At 40.0% G+C, this 15,654-nt stretch overlaps 1 protein-coding gene across 5 annotated transcripts in view; it reads right to left on the reverse strand.

Moving 5' to 3' along the window:
• nphs1 (NPHS1 adhesion molecule, nephrin) overlaps positions 1-15,654 on the reverse strand; it is a 63,727-nt gene that overhangs the window by 7,377 nt on the left and 40,696 nt on the right. For 4 of the 5 annotated variants that reach the window (XM_031576830.2, XM_031576828.2, XM_031576827.2 and 1 more), the window contains 9 exons: positions 14,727-14,883; positions 11,857-12,008; positions 10,752-10,863; positions 6,035-6,216; positions 4,257-4,310; positions 3,826-3,945; positions 3,519-3,564; positions 3,085-3,196; positions 2,922-3,000 (listed from right to left, as the gene is read on the reverse strand). In XM_031576830.2, coding sequence (XP_031432690.1) covers positions 2,922-3,000; positions 3,085-3,196; positions 3,519-3,564; positions 3,826-3,945; positions 4,257-4,310; positions 6,035-6,216; positions 10,752-10,863; positions 11,857-12,008; positions 14,727-14,883 — 1,014 coding nt within the window. The remainder of the gene's footprint in view (positions 1-2,921; positions 3,001-3,084; positions 3,197-3,518; positions 3,565-3,825; positions 3,946-4,256; positions 4,311-6,034; positions 6,217-10,751; positions 10,864-11,856; positions 12,009-14,726; positions 14,884-15,654) is intronic. The other variant, XM_031576829.2, reaches the window with a different exon arrangement.

Consider the following 15,654-nt stretch of genomic DNA (forward strand, 5'->3'; position numbering starts at 1 on the left):
CTTGTTAGAGACTTCGCCAAACCTGCCCTTAGTCTACTGGTATAGGATGTCCCCAAACTGGTTAAGCTTGGACTCTGCCCCTCCTCGTAAAGACCCCTCCTATATCCTGATCAGGTCCGCATCCAAATTGTGCCATTCCTCTACCACATCGGTTCCCAAACTGAAGTGGTTCAGGGGGTACGCGGGGAGAACATTTCCGCGATAACAGAAAACGGACGGAATTCGCAGAATGTACCGTTTGAAACAGAATTGCAACTTTCAGACGGAAACATCATTTTGTGCATCAAAATCGCCCAAATTCCCCTGTATTTTGCCCTGCAAGGCTGTATTTCTTTCTTATAAACACAACAATGATCGCAACGATGAACAAGCATTAATTAGAAAACAAAACCACTGAGAAAATGTCACGTCTGTGCTGAACTCCGCTCCGGCCACGCCACCCTATTCAACACAAACCTCCGTAGCCTGTCAAATGAATTCGCTCATCTTCCCAATCGTGTTTAGTCTTCTGTTCTGTTGATGGCTGGCAAACAACAACCTTAGAAGGTTTGGGTCACTTGTGGCACATATTATTCACTCATTTTAAGCCATCAATCTACCTCTGGGTGAACAAAATGAGCCGAAACGGACTAAAACGGAATTAAAGTAAAAGGTGAAAAGGAAAGCTTTTTTTTCAACGGGGGGGGGGGGTACGCCGCTGGAGATTAAATGTCTGAAGGGGTACGGGACTGTAAAAAGTTTGGGAACCACTGCTCTACCATGTTTGCCTTCGGCCATTTGATCTTGCTCCTCCTGGCTGGTTCCTTTCCCTCTGCTTTTCGGCGTGGCTCAGTTCTGAGGGGACTGGTGGGTTTTTCTGCCTGGTGCTCACATGGAGGCTCTTCCTCCACCAGAGGACCTTCTTCCTCCTCTACTTCCCTGCCTTCAGCAACATTGGGTCCGTCAGCACTGTGGTTTTCAACCCGGCTTTCGTTCCCTCTTGTCTGACCTGACACTGCAGCAGCGCAAGGTTGCTTATGGCCTTTCCCCCCACATCTTGCTTTCCCCTGGTGGTTTCGCAGCCCCCTGAATGTGGTCACCGTCTTGCTGCATTTGGTTATTAATGATACTGTTGTAACTATGGTGGCATTAACGACGGAAGTGGCGATTTGTGACATAGCTACCATGGTTTCTAGAAGGTTGGTAGTTCAGTCAACGATGCATCTTACCACTGTGGTTCAGGAAGGACCTCGATCGTTACACAAGAAATGCGCCCCTGTATGCCCCCCCCCCCCCCCCCCCGCATCCTCCCAGCTTCAGAATGTTGTCATTGGCCAGCCTCATTCTGTTGCGTTTGCTTTTTGCTAAACCTTGCAGTAAAATGACTGGCTATGAGGATTCTTTTAGAACAAATTCATTTAGATTTCATAGCCAAATCGATCACTCTGCAACAATGTATGGAGACGTGAAACACACAATATGTTTATTTAATTTTTTGCCCTTAGGTTAAATTTCATTGCAGATTAATAAATCAAAACAACATGGTAAGTTACAGTTAAATAAAAAGTAGTAAATTCCAAATTAGAATGTTTACTCTTAATAAATATGTTATATATTTGAGCTGCATTCTTTTGCATGAAAGGTGCTATATAAATAAAGTTCTATTATTATTATTATTATTATATATTATGCCAAATGAACCAAACTAACCATGTGCTTGTAATAACTAAGGGTAACAATGCTGGGGCCCAGTAGCTGCATTGGTGCACATGAAGGATGTCATCATAATGTCTGTAAAAGCAGCCTAAACAAGCTTTCTTATTAGTCGGTCCAACGTCACTATCTTTAAAAAAGTTTGATGAAAAATATCTTTGTTTGTTTCCAATTTCCAGACCAGGACTGTGCACGAACGCTGGACAGAAAGTTAGGAATGTGAGAATGTGAGAATTTCACTGAATTTGACGAACACTGTAATGGATTATAATCAAGGCCTGCACCTTTACCTTAGCTGGTAATTAGTTCATAGCACCCCCTTGATACTGCCAAACATTAAGTTATTTTCCCAAGATATAGTAAGATGGCTAACGAGACTGTCCCATGAACTTCTGGAGTCAGCTGAGTCAACTGGCAACAACTTAACGGCAAGCCACCGGAAGGATAAGGTTCTGTAATCAATGTTATGCTAAGACGCCAGTTGGATCCCACTAATTGTTTTTTTTTTGGTAATTAAACAAATCGTCATTAAAGGCCTAACCACAAAAAACACGGTCCGCCACTGGTCGAGTCCAGAGATGTCAATGATCTTGTTACTATTGCTATCTTTCAACTGCAGTCACAGCTGCCAAAAAAGGCATTCAACCAAGAAAAGATTGACAATGCCTCTGCTGAGACTCTTTAATGGGAAACTCAATCAGGGACTGAGGAAACTTTTACTAAGGATCGTTAATGATCAAAATCAGTCCTGCATTGAGTTATAACGCTATAACTGACAACCACACAACGGCTATACCATGTAATCCCATGGGACATACATCCGCATCAAAGTAAACCGCTTTATCTTCTGCCACTGACAGGCTCACAATGTAATTATGTCTGACCTTACCTCAATAAAAGTATAGAAAACTGAAACTTAAACTAAATAAACTGTAGAAGCAGGCATTTTGATCGTTAATTGTCCTTTGTAAAAGTTTAGACCCAAAAAGATTTAGAAATAGGGCCCAGGTTGGAAAATCCCGAATTTCCCTTTAAGCCATTCCAGTTCTTTTCGTTGTTCATTTTTGTGCATTGGAATTCTTTTGAAGGTTGATACCAATATAACACTTACATACACGGTTTGTGTTTCAGCTGCATAAGTCAATCCAGTTTATTCTTCACAAGGATGAATTTGGTTTATTTGTCTAAGAAGTTTAGGGTCAAATCTAAATCTAATGAAGCGTAATCACCATGGTGCTCTGCTCCCTCCATATGGGTGTAGAAGGTAGGTTGCGATTCTTCAATAGTAGAGTAATAGTGACCGTTCTCCTGGTTAGAAAGCAATAATAAATAATAAGTCCAGTATTCAAGGTATAAGAAAGTATTTTATAATTGTTATAAGGAATGTCTTACCCCTGCGTAGCTTTCATACACAGTGCTGTTTGTTTCTATAGTGCTTGCTGTGGCAGAGGTGGCTGTACTCATCAACTCTGTGTTGATGTATCGCTCAGGGACATTTAGAGACCTGCACACATAACAATAACACACAATAGAAAGGCCAAGCGCACACAGCATACTCTGATTCTTCACATGCTGACAAAGAGCTTTTTCAGTGTCCATCCTAAAGCTTTGTATAAACCCAGTATATTGAAGGATTTGAGTAAATCAAATAAGTACAATAATAACAAAAATCACTCACAAGACTGCTGGTCTCTTGGTTTGAAATGTTTATACAACATATCAATGATAACATCAATTTGCCTCACACAATCTTCCTGACTTCCAACATGCAAGCTGTTGCAGAATAAAGTGCCTAGTGAGTGCTCTCAGAAGTTAAGACAACTCACCCCTCTGTGTCTGTCTTGCTCCCCTTCAAAACACTCCCTGTAACATCTACAGGATGGAGGGAAAGAGAGACAAAGTGTTTTTAATCTAAGAGTCAAATTAAAGGAATGAAAAGAGTGGGGTCAACTAAGGCTGGGAATGTGGTTATGGGGCTGGTTGTGTTAGGACAGAACAGTAACTCAATGAAGAAAGGCATTTACAAAGGCATGGCAACAGTAAGGTGGATGTGATAAAGAATTTGGGGATTTAAGTCCCTGCATGGCCGGCTTTTTAGTAGGAGGAGATGAATAATAAAGAGTTGTTTGTTACCAGTTTGTTTTTGGTCTTTTCTCCATCTTACTAACATGACGCAGCTCAAACAGATAACGGTGAACAGTATGACCACCCCCACCGTCACCATTGACAAATAGTGCCACACACCAAAGGATTCTGTCAACCAGAAAATAACAATGATATTTGTGAAAGAAAATAATGGCATTAAAAACATATTTTACATAAGTAACAGCTGTGCCAACCTTCTAAAAAATATAAATCACTGCCGTTCCACCCACCGGTAATATCCTAACTCCTTAGGAGAGATGTGAATTTCAAAACAATATGTATTGCACTCTGTTCAACTCTTTAGTTTAAGGGAAGTTGAAAAAAAAACATCCTCTGATATCGTTTTGAAGTGCTGAGGCATTATGCTTGTAGTCACATAATGATATTGGCCACTGAGCATAAAAGAAGAAGAGGATTGCCTTGGGTGAGGTTACTGTCTCCTGGGGGATGCAGGTCGACAGCTGGGTCTTTTCCTGCGGAAGAAAACATGAGAATCTCTGCATCAATAAACTATCACAAACATTGCAAGGAAGCATTGGATAAATGATGCTGATTAATTAAATAACCGATTGTTGCATTCTAGGAATAGTTCACCCTAAAATGATTTTATGACAATGAATTACATATATCAGTTTATAACAGCCAACAACAAAAAGCAAATATCAATATATGAGGCCTATACCTTATATCCTGTCAGGTTTATCTGTTTACTCAAAATACCATTGATAAGTTTTAAAAGAAGATTCATTTTTACTGCTTACAGCAGTTACATTTCTGCACTTCTTTCTTTCTTTTTTATTTAATTTTGTTATATTTCTTATGTAAAGTAGTATTTATTTATTGTTACACCAGGTTCTATTGCTCGTAGCCTGAATATTCTCTCCCTTGTACGTCGCTTTGGACAAAAGCGTCTGCTAAATGACTAAATGTAAATTTTTTCATCTACGCAATATTGCCAAAATCAGAAAAGTCCTATCCCTTCAAGATGCAGAAAAACGAATCCACCCTTCTATGACTGCTCGCACCCTCCCTAGAACTACAGATATGAACACACAGAGTGTGTTTGTGTGTATGTGTGTGTGTGTACGTGTGTATGTGTGTGTGTGTTTGTGTGTCTATGTGTGTGTGTGTGGAACACACCTGTACCGCCCCTCTGCACTGGCTCCCTGTTAGAAGTAGAATTGATTCAAAGTACTGCTTCTAACATCCAAAGCCCTAAATGGCCTAAAGTCGGTACCTCAATGGCACTGAATGAGTTGACCCTACTGGCAATGGTATCAATCATGTGATCGGCACTGACCAATCATCTTCAAGATCACTTCATTCCCGGAGTGCAGGTCTCCTTGTAATTCCAAGAATATCAAACAGCACAATAGGAGGCAGAGCCTTCAGCTTTGGAGCCCCCCTCCTGTGGAATAATCTTCCTGCTTCCATCCCAGATGCAGACACCCTTTCCATACTTAAATTGAGACTAATGACATTCCTCTTTAGTGCCCCTCCCATACTCATGAATAATGCATCAAAAACCCATCACCTGTCACAACATTCTTCACTTCTTCTTACTGGCCATGTTGTTGTGTTTAGCAGGAGTGGGCTACAGACAGCGCATGTTGTATCGTGAAGGAGTGCCTTTACGGATCCCGGGTACAGGATGTGATGCACGTTGCGGCTGTCGCCAGCCAGTTGAGTATTGTTGTGTCTCCTTGCCACTCTTGCTATCCTAACTAAAATCAGCATGCACCATGTCAGCGAACTACAACTAAATACAACTTATGGAATCTAAACCTAAATAAAATTGCACCTTGCCAGGCAGCCTCTCGCTCTCCCTCTATTTCTAAATCATATTGCTAATGCTAACTGATCCTGATAAAGTGGCCGTATTACATACTGTTATTTGCTTACCTAAATGTATCTACGGACCATATTTTCTCTCTCTTGTAGCGTGAACTTTGCTGGCAAATGCTGATGGATATGGAAACATTGTTCCTCATCACCATGTCCACTAAGTACATTCAAACTCTACCCACTCACTTCTGCTTCTTTCTTCCCCTCCAAGTCTAGACTTTCTTTGCTGTGGGCTGCTGCTGTTGTGGCCCAGTGTGGTTTAAGAAAACATCTCTTCTATAGAAGGCAGCCATGCTATAGCACAATCACACAAATAAAATGCCCCAAAATGTCCCCTTGCCTTCATACTAACCTCTGGTAGTAACAGTGAGAGCAGTATTGCCGTCAGCGTAGCTACTCTCTCCCATGTTATTGACAGCATTCACAGAAAAATTGTAGGTGGTTGCAGGTAACAGGCCAGTGACTGTGTAGAATGTTGCCTTGGGTGGGAAAACATCCACATAATGATAGCTGGAGAAGCCTTTCCAGAGATACCTGCACACACACACACACACACACACGCACACAAATGGAATATTAGAAGTTACATTTCCACTGTGTTGTTGGACACCATGTCTTTTGGCTGAATTCAGTGGATAAAACACTCCCGTTCTGGGTTTGGGCACCACTGTAATCTGTATTGTTTGACAGCACACTGTCGCATCTGTTGCTAGCACATCTCTTTTCTGTAATGTGACTCCTGAGTGACCAAGATAAATGATGGTTTATGTTGACTGTAAAGTGTACAGGGGCAACATTTAGGAGCAGAAATAACTAAATTGTTAAATATAAAATGTCCGACAAAATTATGCTCACACATTCTATCTGTTCAAGGAGACATTACAATTGCATATAGAGACATTTCTTATCTGGCATCCCTGCACTGTGAATGTGCATACATGATAGCATTACCAGTATCTGATCTTCGTTGACAGTGTCTAAAGAATGGTTGTGTCCAAAAAAAATGTTTGATGAATTCCAACATATTTGTGTCATCTTGTTGTATTATTGCTACAGCATTCATGTCTTTGTTTTGTGTGGTATAGGGTTTTATCATGGTAATCGGAATAAGTTCTAAAATGTTCAAATACATAAAAATTCATAAAGTTACACCAAGCTCTCTGCTTCGTTTTCCAAGAATATCTGACTTGAAACGCTGAGGAAAATGTGCAGTCACTTCACTCTTCAAGAATATCCAACTTGCGTTCAATGAATGGTTCAGCAGGTGAACAGTCATATGGTAAATTCCATTACCCTTCATAAAATCTTGAAATTCACTATTGGTAAAGCAGGTCGTAAATATTAAACATTTGTTAGATATTGGTAGGTTTCACATACCAGGCCATATCAATTGATCCCTACACTTAGACTGACACCCCAGGGGTTTGGAACCAGGGCCATTAGACTTGATTGTTGGCCTTTGTGTACAGCCACGACAAGATGTTTGGAGCCAGGCATATTAGCGTTTAGATGGTCATGGTCAGCTATATAGTATATAATACAAATTTGTAAATTAAATGACAACAAAAACTAAATAATCTGTCTTCTGTGGCAGCCACATTCATCCCAGATGAAATGACCGGATGGCCTACCTGCCTGTCTACCTACCTACCTCTGCGCGCTCTTGACCGGAGTCAGCCTATTCATATTTGATTGCTATGAAAGCTAGTAGGCTAGTCGCGCAAGAATGGCAGAGAAAGTGCAGCCAAAAATTCCAGTTCCACCTATACTTTCAACAGCTTGTACTGCTAAACAAAGCAATAAAAGAAAGACAGAATTAGACAGAAGTATAAGGGTTGTGTATCGAAAGGCCTCCATTTTTAACAAACACAAACTGTAACAAAAAGACCGATACAAGGGGTAGGTTAGTTGTGCAGACACAGTCACCCAACATGCCGCCTCCTCCTCTCAGTCGGGAAGATGACTGTCCGTGGGGTAGCAATTAGGATAAGGATGAAAGCCAAGGTTGATAGTTCAGTAAACACACCCTCCCCAGGGAGAGGAAGCCAAGCAGTTGTTGGTTTGTAGTTGGTGGTGTGGCAGCTAGCTCTTCAACCCAATACAGCCCCAGAAGATCAGGAGGTAAAAATGGCAACTGAGGGAGTTGAAGGGACTGAAACGTGATGCCATGGTTGCTGTATTCTGCTTTGTTCTGACAGGTAATTATCTAGTTCTGGGGGGACTTTGTTATTTTCCTGAACTATGTAGCTGGCTAGGTATGCAACTTCTGAACGCTACAGGTAGTAGACTGTAGCTATGTTTACATGTACCTTGAATGCAATCTATCTGCATGTATGTTCACAGGGTTTTTGCATTGTAGTTGTGAGCAAGTGTCGTTTGAGGGTATTTATCTTATGTTAGTCTTTATTGGTTCTGAACAGGACATTTTACAAATGTGGTGATGTAGCTTATTTGGGTGTTTTCTTAGTTGTGAGAATAAGACATGAGACACCATTTGCTTGCGCTCGTCTTCCCAACTCTGAAAGCTCTCTGTCTCCATGGACTCAGTCGATCCAGTAGTCCAGTAGTCAGGCAGTACACGTTAATGTGTGTGTAAGTGGCATTGGAGGGGTCTGAAGAAAGGGGCTGTTTTTTTTTAAGTTGTATACTTTCAAAATCTTATCATAATGGAAATGTATTGCAACTTGAAATTCGCAAGTAATATGTTGCTACACAACACCTGAAACGAAATATATGAAAAAGTAAAAACAGTAACAAATATATCTTGGAGGATTGTCTTATCATTTTGGCAAGTAACCGGCGCATGTCGGGGTCCTGTTCGTCCTGTCCGGATTTATTTTTTGATAATGACCAGAGGACTTTACATTATCCCTTACATATTACAGTTTTGTCACCCTTTCCTGAAGAGTTCCTTGATGTTGCATCCCATTCAGGACCTGTAGTTGTCTGGCCTACCATGTGGTGCTGGAGCGGGCACTCAAGGGAGAGTGCCCCCCTTCGATAATCGACTACAGGGGGGGGGGGTTGCTACATCAGAGACCGGAAAAAGAGAAAGATAAAACACTGTACAAAAAGTCATATTCAACGGTTTCTTTAGTCATTGAGGTGAACAGACACGGATCTATCCCTATATGGATCCTTTCCATGTTGTCAGACCTCTATAATAACATTTACAAGCCTGCCAGTGGCTAAAACAAGTGATTTACTTTGGCGTGGATGCGTGCTCCTCACCCTAGGATACCATTGTATAGCTGTTTTGTGGTTGGTGGTTTACCTCAATATTGGACAGATTTAGAAATATCTAAAAATAGGGCCCTGGTTTGTAAAATCCAAAAGTTTCCCTTTAAATGTTGCATCATGTTCCTGATGACAATTCCATGTTTTTGTTTTGATTGATGGGAGTGCCATATCGGTGATGATAGATGAACTTTTACCTGCAAATGCTGATGGTTCCTCATCGCCATAACCTATAATTACATATACGTAACTCTTTTCTTCCCCTCCTGCTCTACACTATCTCCACTGAGGGATGCTGCTGAAGTTATTCCACTGGATCGATCCACTTGCAGAAATTCTCTGCTGCCGTTTCCACCAAACTGTTATGCACAATTTCTACATTGCTTTATGATACATCGTATGTACACATTGTGTGCTAGACTACTTACTTACCCATGAATGAATACTTTGTACAAGTTTCTGTCACATCAACAATAACAGAGAGGTCATATTTGGCTCCCAGTTAACAATGAACTGTTATCCAAATTGCTACCTTAAATCAGGCTAACTACATGCCCAATTCAACCGAGTTAAATGCTGCAACACTGCAACAGACAAGCATTAACACAGAAACGTGAGGTCATGGTTGTGTAGAGCAGTATGTTTCTGGTTTGACAAAGCAACTTCATGAAATGAGCGGTGGTGGTTTGGGGATTTTTAAGCTACCAGAATATTGTTGAACGTTCTACTGGAGAGTAAGTAGTGTGTTCTGTTATACCGTTTATTTTAAGTTTCAGTTCACTGTGTTAGGTTAAACTTGGTGACAAAAATCTCATGTAATTATCCACAGCTATCCATATAAGTAAGTGTGTTCTTTTATAGTAAGGCAAACGTAATTTACTGTGTATCCATATAAGTGTGTTCTTTTATAGTAAGGTAAACGTAATTTACTGTGTATCCATATAAGTGTGTTCTTTTATAGTAAGGTAAACGTGATTCACTGTGCACTGCTTTGATTTCCATGTCTGATCCGTACGGTTACAGTTAGAGATCCTCATCTACTACTGCTGGGCAATCAAAGTTCACATTTTCTTGCAGAAATGCATCTTTAGTTTTATATGTTATTTGAACATATTTGGCTCTGTTCTTTTATCTGCTCATTTACATAACTGACAGCTTGCAATGTATGACCCATTGACTAGGCCTGTAACATTTAAAGCAGCAATACGGAGTTCTGTTCCAAAACTAGCAAGCTAACTACCTAAACGCCATGCAAAAACCTTGCAAACACCACCAACAGCCCAGCTGACACTGATAGAAGCTTGCCAACACACTAACGTGTCATTTGGCAGGATAGCTGGCAATGTCATGCGTGTGAAAGCTTTTCTTCCATTTTTGCAGTGGGTTCCAGCCCGTTACACAGAACTACATAAGGCATATCTTGGATGGCTAGTGGGGGAGACAGAGGTGTTTATCTGTCCATGTACATGACCATATGCTATCAAAATGAATTTGAGGATGGTACCAAAACCAGTTGCCTATAAAACCATACCTCAAAAAGTGTCAAATTGTTGCATAGTGTTACTTTAACCATAAGATTTAGCAGTATTAATCTCATAGTTCCGTCATGAACAACAACCATGTGAAATTTCAGCAGTGGAACTCATAATTCAATAGTGCTGGCAGTAGCCGTGATATGCATTCACCTTTCAGAGAATAATTAGCGAAACAGTAACACATTTCAAGCAAAAATGTAATGCAAATATAATTATATGAGAGAAATGGTGATACGTGAAAAGGTTTTGTAAGTAAATGGCATCAAAGTGAAACTTTTTCATCACTCCTCTGCATACCTGATACGAAATTTCTGTGTCAAGCCACCATCAAACCCTGGTTTCCACTCCAGTGTCACAGAGTAGTTGCTGACATGCAGTAGTCTCAAGTCTGATGGGGACTCAGGGTGATCTGTGACAGACAGAGAGAGAGGGGGGAGACACAAGGACCAGTTGATGATAAGGACAAGTCAGAGAGCACACTTTAAGTTGAGACTTGATTAGAACTCTAAAGCCCTAACTAGCAAAGTTAACTTGCAAAGTCCAACTCATTTTCTAGACAATTCTTAAAGGTGTAGGGGAGAGCAGGGTCAATTGTGAGACAGGTAGATTATTAAAGGTGTAGGGAAGAGCAGGGTAAATTGTGTGACAGGTAGATTATTAAAGGTTTAGGGGTGAGCAGGGTAAATTGTGAGACAGGTAGATTATTAAAGGTGTAGGGGTGAGCAGGGTAAATTGTGAGACGTTTTATTGATTAGCTGTGTGTGATTTGATGCCTTTACTACAGTTGTAAGGCCAACACAGAGAGACCTACACTACACTGTGGACGATATCACCAAATCATCCCGCCTTCTCGTTCTTGATCGTAGCGTGTTGTGTGCATGCGTATACATGGGTTTTTCTTCTCGTTCTCCATCGTAGCATGTTGTGTGCATGCATATACGTGGGTTTTTCTTCTCTTTCTCGATCGTGGCGTGTTGTGTGCATGCGTAGACATGGGTTTTTCAAATTGCAATGCCAGATCTTGAATAATACCTTAAAATCCATCTTCATGTGGCTCAAGAGAATATCACTGCCGTAAGTGTTTGGATTTGGGTTATCACCAGAATAGTTAGCCTAAGAGCAGCAGGCTTATAGGCATACAAAATAGATATGGTTTAAGACATGGAGCTCAAAAGGATATGGTCTAGAGCTTAATGTAACCTATAGCCTACAGGCTAAGAAACAATATTAAACTTCACAATGACCCTGGGAAACACATACAAGCCACGTACCTTTGACTTTCCAAAGAAAACAATAAAATATTCAACAGTTTTCATGACATGCGCTTGTGCTTATGTCACGCCAAGGTGTGTGAAACTTGTACGTGTTTGGCCCTCCCTCTTAATTAAATACAGAGTCATACTGGTGTTGAGGAGTTGAATGTCCAGACTGTCCTCCCCCAAGCTGTTGGAAGCGGTGCAGGTGAAGACAGCATAGTCTAGTGTTGCGCTCACATTCTCAATGCTGAGTGTGCTGGTATGCACGACTCCCACTCGAACAGTATTCTCCATATACCTGGTAATCACAGACAGGATATGTGATCTGTTAACATTCTGGCAACACATTCTATAATGTAGAGCAGTGGTTCTCAAACTAGGGGTTGGGACCCCAAGTGGGGTCGCCAAACGTTTTTTGGGGGTCGCGAAATGATCTTGCTGCCCTGTGCATCAACATATTAGGCTTTGACATGCTGTATAGTCTATCAGAAATGGTGTTTTCTACATCAGGGTGGATAATGAAAACTAATATTGTCTCAGCAAGTAGTCTCATCATTCAAGATGAAACTGAATTTAGACCTATAATATCCTGTCAAAATGTGTGGGGGGTCGCGAGACTTGGCAAATGGATGGTTTGAGAACCACTGATGTAGAGCAGTAGGTCACTTCATAAACACTGTGTGATATAGAATGCACCTGAGTCTGAGGTCTATTTAGTGTTCTTCACTCTGTGTGTCTAAGAGGGTAAAGATGGGTGTGTGATATATAAAAGCAATGGAAAAGAGGGATGATCCAGTGACTCGTCAAGCCATGAACACATTAATTTCCTTTTGTTTGTTTTTGGTTCCTTTCAGTTTGAAAAGAAAAAAATACGACTTTTTACTTAAACCGAACGTGACTTTTGAAGACAAACATAATATCTCTATCCTTGGTTCACTCTAAATTCTTCAAAATTAGGTGATTTATAATTTACCGATAAGTATGATCTCAGGAGCATATTCCTTGAGCATATATATATATGAGAATGTATTACACGTTAGATATAAGGAAATATAAATGGAGTCTATAGACTAATTATCAGAGATCTGGAAAGACTTTTTAGAAAGAGGATGCACATGGGACATTGAGGGGAACCAAATAACGAGTTATTCTGACATCAGGATCACAAAAAGCCGGACTTGAGAACATTAATGGGCCAAATGGTGTAATGGACTAAAGCATTACTATGAAATAGCATTCGCCATCAAATACGACCCAGACCTCAGGATCAAAATGGGCATAACTTCAAATAACAATCATGATTGTAGACCAAAGATCTGCAGAGTAATGACAAAAACCATGTTCTCTATTGTGATATCTTGGTGGGTTTATATTAAGCACTCAGACGGTGGTTTGTATAACTGAACACGTTTACTAAGACAGATAGAAATCACTAGCATACACACAAGTCTCCCGCTCCAGGACTAACTTCTTAGCTTACTCGTTACACTGAGTCATGTGACTTCGAGAACCAATCACATTACTGATAACTCTTAACATGAGAAACCCAGTCTATTTCATCTATCATTATAGCGCCCCCGAGTGGTAAAAGGGACTCCATGTGAGTCAGTCCAGCAAGTTTGATGTAGAGTGAATAGGCAGCCCCTTCCTTTTCACTGAGACACTTAACACTCCCCACAACACACTGACTTCAATGGCACCTAGTGCCAGAAACCGCAGCCTTGATTTCATTCATCATTCACCACGATCACAATTCATGAAACTTTCAGTTACTCACCCAATATCCTTTAAACATCTCAGTGAACGGTAAGGTACCTGCCAATTCCACTCTATAACTCATTACATTCTGTTAATTCATTCATTTCACACACCAACACAAACACAAACATACACTGACAGCTCCCATTTCCTGGTTCCTGCAACAGTTATCCCTAAGAAATGGGCATGCTCTGTGTACTAATGTAATAATATGCTGAAATGTTCTGATTTTATCATTTATTTTTATTTTACTATGGATGAATAATGAATAATCAAACGTATGCTGAGTGTATATTTCAATATATGTTAGTAATTGTAAATGTTTTTTACACATTGGTATATACGGGATGGGTAGCTCCCCAGCCATATTGGTATCTAACCATTTGGTTCATGTTTGTCTTTGTTTTTAAGGTGTTATTTGCTGGGACTTCACCAAGTCAATTCCAGCTTATTTTGACCCATGTTATATGCAAAGGGTTTTTCTTGGTTATATGCCTGCTGTTTACCCGTGTACCTGTGTTGTATTCCAATGTTGGCCAGGTAGAGTTTTGAATTTGTCTGCCTGTTAACCCTACCTTAAAGCACTTTGAGCTGCATTCTTTTGCATGAAAGGTGCTATATAAATAAAGTTTTATTATTATTATTATTATTATTATTATTATTACCTTCTGGATTTGGACCTCTTTGCCTGAACTGTACTCTGAATTTTTCCTGATGTTTTCTGGATACATCTTTCGTTGAATCTCAAGTAAATGTACTATTTTTGTTAAACTACTCTTGCTTCTTGTCTGAGTTTGCACCAGTCGGTGGCCCAGGGCGAGGTCTGGGCCTTCCATCCCTAGGGTCGATCCCTCCCTGGGTTCAACTGACAGAATCATGCCACCGTCCACTACTGACATGATCAAACTACCTGATTGTTTGTGCTCTTCTTTTCACTTCTTTGACCCACTGATAAGATACCAAGATTACATTTTCACAATATACATATTCAAGGCTTTGCAATACTTCCTAATGCCGCTACATAATTCTGTATATACAGTGCATTACACGCTGAGGTTATTGTTTCTGTCTGAAAAGACTATGTTAAACATGGACTCTCATAAACAAGTAATGTTATGATCTAGGTCTGAAATTTAGGAAAAGTCCATCGTACAAAAAAAAGAAAGTAAATAGAGCAGAATGAACTTTAAACTGATTTGAAAACAATTAGACATTTAATTACAGAAAGGTGAGTAATTCTGAATGAGTTTATACACACCTGGGATTGGCGAAATCCATAGGCATTTTATTCTTGGCCCAGCTGAAATCTACCTTGGGAACGCCCTCTGCCTGACATGCTATATCCACTGTGCTGACACCATCAGCGCGGCTGGCCACCTTACTCCACTGAGGTCCTTTCTTCAGTTGTGGTTTAACTGTCAAAGAAAAAAAGGTATGATGTTAAATGAATAACGTCAGCTTAACACAAAACAAAACATTTTTGTACATTATTATGAATCATTATAATAATAATAATAATAATAATAATAATAAATTCAAACCAACACAATAGAAAATAGATTAGAAATAGAAAAGCCTTAATGGTCATTGTATTTACATACAACTAAATTTGGAGCGCTGCTCCCGTGGGTGCGACGAGGGACAACATATAACACAACAACAACATATCGTACAGCTAGCTAAAAACAGTAAAAATTATTAAGAGTTCAACAAAGTGTGGTGGTATAAATTAAAGTACTTCCCTGAGGTGCTTTACAATAAATACAGTATAGAACAAAAGTGAAAAGATTGCATTACAATACAAACCACCAGTTATAGTTATAGGCTTGCTAGCATGCTAACACAGGGGTATTGGTGATATAGTTGGCAAGGTCTTGCTCCGGAAGCTTCTTCTTTTTTTTTACATTTTCACAGGTTGGCCCGACCAGAACCACAGAACTGCAGATAGTACAGTACATAGTCTAGGCAGCTAGTTGGAATGACAGGAATGAGCACATACCATGACAATTAATATGATATGATAGCAGTACTAGTTGCCAGTAAGAACATGCTTCAGAAAGTGGCATACAGTGGCATAAAGTTTTTTCACTTTTGTCCAGAGTGATTTACAAAACATTTGATAAAGTAGTAAACACAACAGTGAAAAATGAAGCATTATTCATAATGCTGCAAAGTAAAATAAATAT

Source organism: Clupea harengus, chromosome 11 (genome assembly GCF_900700415.2).
Source record: "Clupea harengus chromosome 11, Ch_v2.0.2, whole genome shotgun sequence".
NCBI lineage: Eukaryota > Metazoa > Chordata > Actinopteri > Clupeiformes > Clupeidae > Clupea > Clupea harengus.